Source organism: Lytechinus variegatus, chromosome 16 (assembly GCF_018143015.1).
Source record: "Lytechinus variegatus isolate NC3 chromosome 16, Lvar_3.0, whole genome shotgun sequence".
In the NCBI taxonomy this organism is placed as follows: domain Eukaryota; kingdom Metazoa; phylum Echinodermata; class Echinoidea; order Temnopleuroida; family Toxopneustidae; genus Lytechinus; species Lytechinus variegatus.
The window spans coordinates 19960030-19974398 of NC_054755.1; the positions used below are offsets into that span (position 1 = coordinate 19960030).

At 37.7% G+C, this 14369-nt stretch overlaps 1 protein-coding gene across 1 annotated transcript in view; it reads left to right on the forward strand.

The window, feature by feature from the left end:
- The window catches only part of LOC121430309 (mediator of RNA polymerase II transcription subunit 14-like), a 51670-nt gene that overhangs the window by 14602 nt on the left and 22699 nt on the right, over positions 1–14369 (forward strand). The window contains exons 10-17 of the mRNA XM_041627587.1: positions 47–125; positions 962–1005; positions 2912–3000; positions 5221–5368; positions 6804–6872; positions 7651–7693; positions 12476–12601; positions 13617–13695. Of these exons, the coding sequence (XP_041483521.1) occupies positions 47–125; positions 962–1005; positions 2912–3000; positions 5221–5368; positions 6804–6872; positions 7651–7693; positions 12476–12601; positions 13617–13695 (677 nt within the window). The remainder of the gene's footprint in view (positions 1–46; positions 126–961; positions 1006–2911; positions 3001–5220; positions 5369–6803; positions 6873–7650; positions 7694–12475; positions 12602–13616; positions 13696–14369) is intronic.

Consider the following 14369-nt stretch of genomic DNA (forward strand, 5'->3'; position numbering starts at 1 on the left):
ATTGAACCTTGCTTTACAAATTTATTATTTCTTTATCTCCCATCAGGTCATGTGCATTCATCAGTTAGTCCAGTCAAGGCTGTTTGGTGATGAAAAACCCCTAGTCGACATGTACAACGTGTTACGTATCCTTTGTAAATTAATTCCTCGATTGAGAAAAAAAAACTCTTGATGAGAGTGATAAATGGTAGCAATTTATTTGAGATAGACCTTGACTCTTCATTTGTCTTTACTCTATAGGTGAAAAAGGAGCTTTGAAATTTTGCTATGATCTATGAGTCAGATGATCTTTGTAGGTTGGCATGGTGGAGTTTATAACGTGGAGACGGTTTACGGTCCACCAGGTGTAATATGAAGAAGGGAAAGAAAATACAAGCAGAAAGACCCCTCAAAGAACTCTGAAAGATTTATTGATAATTCTTAGACTATTCCTTTAGATATCTTTCAATGGTCTTTCAGAGATCTTTTATGCAACAAGTGATCTTTCAGAATTCTTTCCATAGACTTTTCCTGGCCTTTCAGCGATCTTTCAATGATTTCTCACGAGTCTTTCAGTGATCTCTGCTAGAATCATGGAAGAATCTCAATAGATGATGGAAAGACTAATAAGAACTTTGAAAGTTCATGGAAAGACCGCTGAAAGACCACCAAAGTGCCATTTTCCTGAAAGACTGTTGAAAGACTGTTTTGAATCGTTTCAAAAAGTTTTGGGAATCACGAGGACCATGAAGACCGCTGAAAGATCCATCAGGAATCGTGGAAGACCTCAGAGATCTTTGAAAGTTCGTTGAAAGACCTTTGAAAGATCAGGCAAGTTTCATGGTCTCAGGACAGTCTTTCAGAGGTCTTGCTCTCTGTAGAATTGGGGTTTAAGCTTAATGGGCCCTGGGGATTCAGTAACAAATTTCTTTATAAAAATCTACTTGTGATGTTAATTGAATTTAACTTAATGCTCTCTCAGACACCTTTTGCCAATCCTTGCAGCTTGAGGTTCTATATTCACAGGTTTGTAACATTCACTTAATCTACAAGATAATGGCAATAACAGCAGTAATGATAAGAATGATAATAATAAGAAGAAAGACTATATGACTTTTTTTTGTTATTTATTCATTTAAAACGGTTTATATCAACAAGGGTATCTATAGCGGCTGAAAAGCTGAATCGCATTACCTTTTACAATCATTTACATAGAAATACATTCAATATCAAATAAGAAAAAATCAATTTACACATTCTACATCATAAGAAATATCAAAACATGGTTATTTATCATGTTGAGGTGCATGTATTGAATTATGACATTCATCCCCATCATGATAAACCAAAATTGGAAATACCATTTTCGAAAATACATACTTTATGGAGCGTTGTGGCCTAATGGATTAGGCCACAACTCCAGACATAGTAACGAATAATACATGTAGGTAAAGAGAGTGGATATTGACCAATGGAGGCTTAAAGGAAACCAAAACCCAAGAAGAGAAGTAATCTTATTGGAAAGAGTAAAATGAGAGGAACAATTTAAAAAAAAGTTTCATCAAAATCGGTTATGAAATAAGCAAGTTATGGGAGTTTGAAAACTCTTGTTTTACTTTCTATGGGCATCCTCAAATTGGCAAACGTGCTTCAAAATGGCTGATTTTGTGGACAATTCTCCATTTGTTTTGTACACAAATTTTCAGATTTTCCTCATTATCTTTCAAATTGCATCTTGCCTCCTTCTGAGCACAACATATGTCATGGGAAAATATAATCCACACCATATATGTCAAGGTCAGGAGGAGATAATGTGAAATATGTCAAATAAAGGGGAAAATCTGGAAATATGTGTACAAAACAAATGGAGAGTAGTAAGTACAGCAAGACTTTTTAATCGTCCATAACTTGCTTATTTCATAACCGATTTTGATGAAACTTTTTTTAAATTGTTCCTCTCATTTTACTCTTTCCAATAAGATTGCTTCTCTTCTTGGGTTTTGGTTTCCTTTAAGACTACGAGTCCAAGTGGTCACAAAGGTGGTTTTGAAAACCCATGGTTGAGTCCATGGTTTATGATGATTTCCTGTATAAATTACGCTTATTTTACCGCGTATATTAAAAAATGTCCACATCAGTTGCAAGTCTTTGAAAGACGGGGCCCAAGTAGATTTCGCCCATGTGGTATTGGACTATCTGAGTAGAAGACCAACTGCTAGTAGACCAAGTTGGTATTTAAGAATGACTGGTGATCCTTTCTAGTGGCAAATGGTATATTAATTCGATAGTTTAGTGTGTAAGAAAGGTTCAACAGTCATTCTTAAAGTCGCTCTTATCTTTCAAACCGCATGATGAAACACCCACACCCACCAGGTGGGTGTTTCATAAAGCTGTTCGTAAGTTAAGAGCAACTTTAAGAAGGACTGGTGATCCTTTCTTGTGGTAAATGGTATATTGATTGGCGATGGTTTAGTGTGTAAGAAAGGTTCAACAGTCTTTCTTAAAGTTGCTCTTATCTTTCAAACCGCTTGATGAAACACCCACACCCACCAGGTGGGTGTTTCATAAAGCTGTTCGTAAGTTAAGAGCGACTTTAAGAACGACTGGTGATCCTTTTTTGTGGTAAATGGTATATTCATTGGCGATGGTTTAGCGCGTAAGGAAGGTTTACCAGTCCTTCTTAAAGTCGCTCTTATCTTACGAACAGCTTTATGAAACGGCCCCCTGGTGGGGTTTCATAAAGCTGTTTGTAAAGTTACACACAACTTTACGCACGACTGGAACATGTTCTTAGGCACTATAAAGCCGGCTACATAGGGATGGTGTGGCACAAGAAAGGTCACCAGTCATGCTTAAAATCTTGCGTAACTTTATGGAACACCCAACTGCGAATAGAAACCGTATCATTGCTTTGTTTATCTTTGTGTTCCAGGTGCAGAGACTGATCAGTGAAAGATGGGGAGAGCATGTTGTGATTGATAAATACACCGCTGGGGAATGCCTGATCATGTCATACTGGAGGTAGGTGTTTAATAATAATAATAATAATATTCCGCATTTATATAGCGCTTAATACATCGGAACGACGTCTCTAAGCGCTTTACAGACATATTATTACCCCGGTCATCGGATCCTTGCATGCCCGCAATGTATGCACCTTCTCCACTCCCTGGGGAGCATTCCAAAAAGAGTTCCAAGACTCAATTGCTAGGCGTACTACATATAGGCTTTCACATCCTACCGGGTACCCATGTAACACCTGGGTCGAGAGTGGCAAAGTGTGGATTAACGCCTTGCCAAAGGACACTAGGCCATGGTGGGATTCGAACACACGACCCTCTGATTACAAGGCGAGAGTCAGAACCGCTACACCACGGCGCATCTTCATATATCTATATCTTATATTAAAGCCAGGCAGTATTCGATAACTGCTCTGCTGAAGAATATATTATACAAATAATGAATGTTTATGAGTGCAATGGACAGAATACTTCATGAGGTGAAAAATGAAAAGATCCATTCAACGAAGCATAGCCGAGTTGAATGGATCATTCATTTCATCTTCACCAAATGAAATATTCTGTCTATTGCACGAATGTAGGAACATTCATTATTTGATTTATATAACACTTAAATCCAGATTATATTTCAAAGGAAATTAATCAGTTTCGATGCAAAATATCATGCAGTGCGAGCTCGGTCTGTTGGTTGTTGTGTACAATGCCCGTGTGCAGTGGACAAAATCATATGGATCCAATTGCACGTCGAATAGATCCTAAATTGCACGGCCAATCAAATGCCAAGGATCTATCTAGGTGTCATGTAATTGACAACATTTATAGAAACATTTTATGCAGGATAAATAACATGGACAGCAATAGCTGTTTCGCATAATGGTCCTGATACAGACATGAAAACATTAAACTTTAACGATATGACATAATATGAAATACATACATGTACTGTACATGTGCAGTATGTATACATGTACATGAATAGATGACATGAATGACAACTTGGCTGGTTGTCACAAAATGGATTGTCGAGTAAGTCTGAAAGCTATTCTGTAAAACCTCTTCATTTGATAAAATTATTTGAATTTAAGCCTTATTTCAAATAAATAAGACTTTGTTATTTTCTTGACCGTTTTCTGTAACTGAGGTATAAAATGAAAGAGCTGGGGGCGGTTCATGAACATTTTTGTCTGACAAGTTGTTAGATCTGACATATTTCCTTGATTCTGATTGGCTGAGAGGCACTGTTACTATAGTAACTGTTGGATAAAATGGGACTTGTCAGATAAAACGTCTGACAAGTCCTTTCATGAAACGCTCCCCAGATCATGAACTTTTTAAAAATGTGATTTTCCCTTTGAAACTCTGATTTTGCCCACCAAGTGATTTTTTAGTTTCCTTTCTTCAAATTGATTTTGCTCACTCATGCATGAATGAGTTATTTCGAATGAAAGAGGAAACCCTGAGCTTTACAATGACAGGTCATTTGTCTATTTTATTTGCGATCAAGGCATGATAAATCATCAATAAATCTCGGTTATGTTTTATGTAGGACGCACTGTATATATCTTTCTACATCTGGAGTTAAAGCGAATTTCTTTGTTTTCTATCAATGTTCGCAATGCGCCTTAATGCCCTCTACCTTCGACTTAACGTCCAAATGTGTATTGTAACGGAATAAACCCATTCATAGAATTCGCCCTTACGTAGGATTTATGCATATATATATATACATGTATATGCATCTGAACACAAAACTTCCATTTGATTAAAATGAAATAATGTTATCTTTGTAATTTGTTTGTTAAAGAGAAATGCCAGTAATTGCAGTAAACACTGATTTCATGAGAAAGTCTGTAAAACCAGGCTTAATTTTCAGTATGTCATCGAGGTCTTCGAGGATCTAGATCTGGTACAGTCACATAAACTTAACTTTGTGAAATTTTGAAATCTACGCTGAAAAATATTCAGACTGAAGATCACCAACACAGATAAGCGCACGTGGGACAGTGTTGTATTATTGCTTTGAATGTCGTGCCCGAAGCTTGACCCAAATCCTGTGCTTATTTGCTAATTTCTCAGCAATTACACAATTTTTTCCAGAATCCTTTGGCACATATTCTTTATTTATACAAACATACACTTTGGTGGTCATTTCATTGGATTCTGTATGAACTCACTTTGATATCATTACTAAAACTGTCATTTACCTTATAAATTATTACAGATCACAAAGCCTGCATACTTCTAAGAAGGCCGAGTTATACAAGCTGACAGTGAGCATTGATGACGATGATGTAGCTAAGCCTCTTCAAGTGATGCACGACCCTCCGCTTGATGTGGTAGATGCTGTCCGTGTCAATCAAGCTATTAGGGTAAGTCTAACGCCCCTTACCCCCCCCACAAAATGTGGTAGCAGCGAAGAAAATACACAAATGGCGAATTTGCGATTTCGCTGTCACGACAGCCCAAATCCCCCTAAAATTCGGCATCCATTGTCTGGTTTCGGTCCTATTATGTATTGTTTTGCTATAACGTTTTAGTCATTTATGCGTTTTTACTCCGATGATGGCATGTCTAAAAGCTTCAGTATGTCCATTTTAAGGCTATTTTAGGATTTGGGGATATGGATACATGTATCTCTATGGGCATTAGATCTTTGATTATACCAGGCGGTGCTGCACCAGCCCGAGTTTGCGAAATCTTGAGATTTTAGCCCGATCGGCCCTTTTCGTAATTAATCTCGAGATTAATAATGATAAACATTAATTTGTATAGCGCAGCTTTTATATGGATATATTCCGCTGCGCTTGTTGAGAGCTCTTCACTTATGTCTACACAGCATATTTTCTTAACTAAAGAGATATGTTTTTAATTTTGATTTGAAGAGAGCCAAGGATGGAGAGCTCCTTATATCAATTGGCAGGCTATTCCATAGTTTGGGGGCAGCAAGTGCAAATACACGATCACCGAGTGTGAATTTTGTTTTGTGAAATGGGATCTGAAACAATAATCTCCCCAAAATGCATGATATGGGTCGACTATTCTTTCTAGAGCCGCCCCAAGATATGTACTTTTTGTTTTGAACAAAATGTTGGTCACATTCTAATAGATTCAATCAAATTCACAAACAATATTCAGGATTATTTAGAAAAACCAATCTAATTATGACAGAATAATGATATTTGCATTTACTTGTATATATGTAATTGCTTGTTTCCCTTAACAATTAGCCTTGAAATAAAAGAAGTATTGCCTAAAATACTGCATTTGCCCCAATGTGGATAAAAAAGGAAATTATTTGTGATTTTATCACGTTAGTCTGACAGGCTCATAAGACGGACAGATCAAACTATGCAAGTCAATAGGCCGTTTGCGAATACAGTAAGCTTCCCATTTCCCCATGATTTGTGACATTACTGTCCAGATGATATTATGTGTATGTAAGTAGTGTTATGCAATGGTTTGAGCAGTGTGCGACACTGGCACTGGTCCGACGGTCCCAGACCAGAGAATAGCTGTCAGACCAGTAACTTTTCAGAAATAGCTAGATTTACTTATCCAACATGACCCGCAATAAATATATCAAAGTGATACACATGATATTTTGTCCTCTTTTGTAAATCACAAAAATGGCTCTCGAAAATTGAGAATTGGCTCTCATGAATAATGCTACGTGTGTGTGTACTGTTTGTTTGTATTGAAAAACTGGGTATCTACTGGTCCGACATGAACAGGTTGGACCAGTAGGAAAAAAAGGGTTAATGTGGAGCCCTGGTTTGAGTATATTACTTTGGTTTTTTATTTCAGTGTGATCATCTATCTGTTGAGAGGCTCCTTGTAGAGACTGTTCTAGTCAGGTCAAGAATCAAACTCAAGGTACGTTCATGCCCAAATGTTGTTTCACATGATTTAGATGGGAAGTTTACCCTGACATTGTGACAATAAGGTTTTAATAATGGAAAAATAAGAAGAAAAAAAGTATATGTGAAGTCAAGATTAGTGTTTATCACCAGAATGACCTACTGAATGCTTTTCATATTTAGCTCTTCAAAAAGCTCTGATGGATGCTGCTTTTCATTCAATTTCAACTGTAACGTATCTGAAACAAGTAAATGTTGACATCACAAGAACATTAACTTCTTGTGCATGACAGTGCTTCATTCATAAAAAAAAATTCTCCCTGGGTGATGATACATAATAGTGATGAAAGAAGATGCATGAGATTCAGAAAAAGAATAGAAAATGAAAATCGATATATCGGAGAATGACAAAACGGATGAGAGAGAAATAAAAAGAGAAAGAGTCAAATATACATAATGGTAAACCATAATTTTAAGGTTTTAGAAGCTCTTGTTCTCATTCTCTCTTCCTCCCCCAGTCAACAAAAATTTGCATTTAAAGTTGACAGAAACAAAATCAGTTGAAATGATAAAACTGACATTAATGAATTAAAAGTTTCCTCACCAAATGTTCATTAGTGATTATTAAGCATACAAGAAAGGTTCACCAGTCATTCTTAAAGTCACTTTTAACTTAAGAACAGCTTTATGAAACCCCACCAGGGCAAGCATTTGCCTTATGAAAGGCCCATTAATGCAAGTTTAGCTGTATGATGTCAATTTTTTTTCTTCTTGTGTTTTAAACTTTTATTCAGGGATTACAAGAAGAACTGGAGAAGGACCTCCCTGGATTCAAATGTAAGTTAATAATAATAATAATCAACATTTATAAAGCGCTTAATACGCATTGTTTCTAAGCGCTGGATACATAGACAAAAAAATACAAGTAACAAAATACAGAATAATATACACTTAAAGACTACAAAAAATTAAGGAAAATGCATGAAAAATACATGGAATAACAAAACAGATAACTAAAATTACTATGATTTACTACTGATTAAAAAGGTATGTTTTCAACCTAATCTTAAATGTGGAAATTGTTGGAGAGTCACGAACGTAAACCGGGAGAGCATTCCAAAGCCTAGGAGCACATACGGCGAAGGCACGATCACCGTAGCGGGTGCGGGTTCGAGGACCATGGGACAGTTGAAGGTGGATAGATGAGGATGAGCGAAGTCGGATAGAAGTAGGGGTTTTAGGTGAGATGAGTGCTTTGATGTACGCTGGAGCGAGTCCATGAAGAGCCTTGTAAGTGATCAGTAAAACCTTGAATTTGATGCGTTGAGGGATTGAGAGCCAATGAAGAGAGCGAAGAATCGGTGTAATGTGTTCACGCTTTCTGGTGCATGTGATAAGACGGGCTGAAGCATTCTGGATACGTTGGAGTTTGTTCAGCTGTGATGAAGGTAAGTCCACTAATAAACTATTACAATAGTCGATGTGAGATGTGACGAAAGCGTTTACAAGGCGCTTAGTGGAACTTCTGTCTAAGTACTTACGCAGCTTCCCAATTCTATGAATTCCATATGCAGCATTCTTACATGTTTTCTGGATGTGCTGCTTCATAGAAAGGGCATTATCTATAGTCACCCCAAGATCCCTGGAAGACTTCGAAGGCACAATAGCAGTTCCGTCAATCAACAAGTGGGGAAGCTCACTAGATCTTCGGAACGCAGACGTCACGTGTAGAAGTTCAGTCTTAGCCCCATTCAACTTGAGATTGTTGCCGTTTGCCCAGTCCTTCACATCGCTAATACATTGCTCTAGTGTCACAATCCCAGAAGCTGTTTCGTTCTTCTTGAGAACAACATACAACTGTGTGTCGTCTGCATACAGCATATGGTCAACTCCTCTATGTGAGTTTATTACATCACTTAGTGGACTTGTGTAGAGGATAAAGTCTAGCGGTCCCATAACAGATCCCTGTGGGACTCCCCAGTCCAGTGGAAAAGCATCAGACTCAACTCTGTTAATAATTGTAACTTGAGTACGGCCCTTCAAATATGAGGTAAGCCACTGTAAGACTACTCCATCAAAGCCATACCTATCATGGAAACGGCGAATCATCTTTCCATGGTCAATGGCATCAAAGGCGGACGAGAAGTCCAACAAAATTAGAATAGCTTCACATCCTTCATCTATAGCGAGCAATAAGTCATTAGTGACCTTCAAAAGAGCAGACTCAGTCGAATGGTACTGACGATAAGCAGACTGCATCCTAGGATATAAGCCATGATCGTCTAAATAAGTTCTTATCTGGGAAGCTACGATCTTCTCAAGAATCTTTGCTATGAAGGCCTGGTTTGCAATAGGTCTATAGTTATTGAAGTCCTGTCTATCCAGTGATTCCTTTTTCAACAGAGGAATTACGTGAGATACCTTGAATGCTGATGGTACTTCACCTGAAGACAAGGAAAGGTTGATTAGTTCAGTAACAAAAGACAGAAGCTCATCTGTGCACGTTTTCATAAGCCACGTCGGTAATGGGTCTAGTTGACATGATTTGGAAGGACTCTCGCGAATAACCTTTAACACATCACTTTCTGATACAGGAACAAAGGTTGTGAAGGTATGTGCTGTTTCACGATCATCACAATCCAAATGATGACAAGTAACACCTTGGAAATTCTCGACTATAGTCTTAATCTTTTTATGAAAAAATCGACCAAATTCATTAGCCAATTTTAGATCTGACTCGTAGTCTGGCAAGAGTTGCTGTGATCTAGGGCAGGTGAGTTTCTGTACAAACTGAAAAAGGTGCTTGGTATCACACTTAGCAATTTCATCCGTCAGATACTGCGATTTCGACTTTGACAAGATATCATTGTAGGATGAACATTTCTCTTTGTACAGTTGTCGATCCGCTTCTAGACCAGAAGTTCTCAGTTTTCGCTCAGCTCGCCGCTTTACTCGTTTCGCTTCATCAACTTCACTAGTGTACCAAGGTGCTTTAGGTCTTACTGTAATTAGAGTAGATTGCTCAGGTGCATACTCGTCAATCAGCTCCTTTAGAACAGTGTTATATTGTTCAGCCATTTCTGATGCATCTTTAGCTTCTGAAAGGGTAGATAGAGAAGCATGTAGATCCATCTTGAACTTACTCAAGTCAATGTCTCGAAGTTTCCGACAAGTAATACGCTTTTTCAAAGGCTTAGGACGTGCAAAACGAAGAGTGGTCACAGCAGCAGAATGGTCAGAGGGCAGTCCTGAAACAATGTCAGTGTCCTGAATAGGATGGTCAGATTTCTTGGAAATCAAGAGATCGAGAGTATGACCAGCCTCATGGGTTGCTACTCTAACATGCTGATGAAGATCCCAGACATCCATAATATCGAAGAATGTTTTCGTGTCCTTGCCATCTCTGTCGTCAACATGTATATTGAAATCTCCCATGAAGATGACTTGGCGTTGATCAATCATAACAGATTCCAATAATGAAGAAAACTCGGTCACGAAGTCGTCATACGAATTTCTGTTTCTTGACGATGAGGGTGGCCTATAAATTGCCAGCATCCTAAACGTAACCGAAGATGAGATGCGAACCAAAATGTCCATATGCTCAAAAGACGTGAATTTCTCTGAGGTGATTTCAGTGATTTCCAAAGATGAACGGTAGACTATACATATCCCACCACCACGATAACTGCGATGTTCATGCACGACATTAAAGTCTGGGAGAGTAGTGGTGATATCAGCGATTATACTGTTATCACGAGCGTCGCCTCTTAACCAAGACTCTGTCACAATAAGGAGGTCCAACTGGCTGTTTATGATCAAATCACAGATCATCGTTGTCTTATTATTCATGGATCGAGCATTCCAGTGTCCAATTCTTAGACAATTTGATAGACTGGTTCGAGAAGTAACCTCTTTCCGTGGTACCTCCTGTGGCTGAGTCAGGTAAATCAGATTTGGATTTAGACGAGAACGATTTACTCTTCGTACCGAGCACTGCCATGATCGATGGTAGTCTGGACTTGAGACTAAGACTGGAATTGAGTGAGGATTACTCAGAAGTCTCAACTCATCATCAAAATGGTGAAGCACCGGAGCGCTTCTTTGAGCCTTTTTAGCTCCACCTCTGGAATACCGGGGTCTCGCGATGCCGAGGTCTCGAAGATTATTCCATAATGAATCACTGAGCCGATTAAACGGACTGCCTTTCAGAGATTTCTTGATTTGAAAGAGCTGCCTTGTAGAGTACTTTAGACTCATAATGAAAGGCCCTTTGTCAAGTCTAATTGAAGGACCGCACAAAAGCGGAGAAAGGACGGTAAGCCCCCAGACTACAAACTTCACGATCAGCATCTGTGCTCCAGCTAAAATATCTTGTCCAGCGAGAAGAAAGAAACAGAGCCAGTAGTAGCCGGTTGGTCGGAAGGGCTCTCTGTATGTATGTTATAAGGTCTGCAGGCACTGTGCACTCAAAAATCCCCGTGCCTGAAAATCACATCATACTCTGCAAAGTGTCCAAATAATACCATATACGGATGATAGATGAACATACAAGTCCAATAGAGCCAAAACAGTAGTTCCAATAATGTAAATACTACACAAACATGAAATTAATAACGAATAAATCTAGAGCGACCAAAAAGTCGTGCTGCTCGCAAGAGCGCCATCTACAGTTAATCATTGTAGGCTCGTCCCATTTAGATTTTATTTATACACAGTTAAAAAGCCCAAACAGTTCACAGACTGATTTCCATTGGGGCCGTGTGGAACATAATGTACAATTGACATAGTAAACATTTAAAAATGAGTGTTTAACGAACAATATACATGAAAAAAAAACAGAATCATCAATGAAATATTACAAAGGAATCATAGAAAGGTGAAGAGGAGGGGAGGAGAAGAAGAAAAGGAAGAAGTAGAAGGGGAGAAGGAGAAGAAAAAGACAATGGAGGAAAATAACAAGAAGAAAAAGAATAATGTATAGCACAGTCAGCTTTTCCCTACAGTGTCAATGCAGCAAGTTGAATACAGCCGTTTTAATCATTTCTGTTCCATCTACATGTAGTTGGTTTCTATAGAAATACTAAAAACGGCTGTTTTCTCCTCGACATTCAGGCAGCGTAGGTGAAAAGTTACTTCGTCATTACAAGGATTCAAACTTTTATTTTTTGCAGTATTTTGTACTGTTCTTGGATAAATATACTACAGGTTTTATAAGAAATACATTTTTTCCCCTAAATCTTATCATACACATATGACATACAATGTATCTATTGCAGAAAAGGTGAAGGTGCTATTTTCGACCCAAAATTTTATTTTCATCCCTATATTCTGGGGAAGAGGCTGCCATCATTTCTTTTTTGAAAACCCTCATTTATTTGATAAAGCAAAGTTCCACAGATAGATTGTTGTTCCAGATCCCATTTCACAGAACAAAAGTCACACTCGGTGATCGTGCATTTTCACTTGCTGCCCCCAAACTATGGAATAGCCTGCCAATTGACATAAGAAGTTCTCCATCCTTGACTCTCTTCAAATGAAAATTAAAAACATACCTCTTTAGTTGAGAAACAAGCGCAGCTGAATACAATATTAATGTTTATTATTATTTTATTGTTTCAGGTCATGTTGAAGGTTCTCCCTCATTGTTATACATCCCTGTTGTAAAGCCATGTAGTGATGATGAGCAGCTTGTGGTATCCGTTGATATGCAGACTGGATCATTTATACCAAGCATTGCACATTGCGGTAAGTCGTCATCCGCATAATAATTTTCTCTAGGAGTTGCGATTGATCCAATTTAACGCGACTATGGAAAGCCAGCAAAGTCACCATATAAAATGCATGTTTTTTCAAAAAAAAATCTAGATATGAATTTATATCCATAAATTCATTGATTTCTTGACTATTTGGTGTGTTCTCCTTTGTTTACAGAGGACATTTTGCAAATTTCCAGTAGAAAAAAAATTATGACACTGATGGCTTTCCATATGACTGATTGGATCAATCGTAACTCTTTGTAAACAAAGACTGGGCCCAGATCAAACTTTTACAAAGCCACCTGCATAAACAAGGCTGTACCAAGTAAGGGTTCACAGGAACTTATGTAGGATAAAATGTTGATCATTTTTCAAGAGTTTATACCCTTTATTTTGCTTGTGAATTTTTGGTTGAGCTATTCACCCATTCTGGTGATGAAGTGTTGTGGCTCAGTGGATTTGTCTTCTGACTTTGACACAGAGGGTCAAGGGTTCGAATCCCAGCCATGGCGTAATGTCCTTCAGCAAGGAATTTAGCCACATTGTGCTGTACTCAACCCAGGTGAGGTGAATGGGTACCCGGCAGGATTAATTCCTTAAATGCATTGAGCGCTGAAAGGCAGCTCAAGATAATAATAAACACTTTGCCTCAGAATGGATTATTTCTAGATACATGTAGATGGCGCTTTATAAATGCCTATTATTATTATTATAATACAGAATATTTTTATTGCGCACATATCCTCCTAATGTAGAGTACTGATTAAATCTCTGGTTGGCATTTGTTTGGTCTAGGAAAAGAAAGTATTTGCCAAAGTGAACCCCCCCCAAAAAAAAATGTTTGCACAGGCCAGAAGGTTCTATTTTCTGTTCCCATTTAAAGTGTGACACTTTCTTTGATTTTTTCATTATAATCTACAAACTTGTGAATGTTGTTGGTAAATGCCTAAAAGAAAATCTCAAATTGAAAAAAAATGATTCTGATGTGTTTGTTTATCTTTCAGGGAATGCACTCTTAGATGAGATAGATAACAGTCTGAATCATGAACGTAGTAAATTGGAATCTCTCATCGCAAAGCTCAGGTAATCCATCTTTATCACGCAACTTTTCTTCGAGAGGAGATTCAAGTGGAAGTTCATGCTTGCGTGAATTTGGTTTTTTATAAAAAGCAGAAAAACAAACGAAACATTGGTGAAGATTTGGTTACACATTTCATTCCCCCTAGAATATTTTCAGTCATATGATGGGAGCAATTGACAGCATAAATTCAAGTTTTAAAAAAAAATTGTAACTCTTTTTTTCTGTTCTCGATTTTTGTCATACTTTTAATGATATATTTTTTTTTTCTGCTAATGCGAAACACTTAATCTGTCGTCAGCATGAAATTCCCTGGATCAAGAAAATTCAGATTTTTCTTGAGGTATCGTCATATAAGAGCATTCCAAATCAGATAAAAACAAAAACAAACAGTAAATCCTGTATTAGTGATAATGAAGATATATTCATGTATAGTTCAAATTTGTTATTGGTAATAGTTACAATCGGAATGATGATGATAATGTTTGATTTCTGACCGACTCTCTTGGTATTTTCATATTCAAGGGTTTCCTAGTAATATGTACATGCATGGCTGTCAATACTCTGTCTTTATGCTGCCTGTTACCTATATGAATGATGATGGTGATGATGACAGTAAAAATAATGTTTGATTTCTGACTGATTCCCGTGGTATTTTCATATTCAAGGGTTTTGTAGT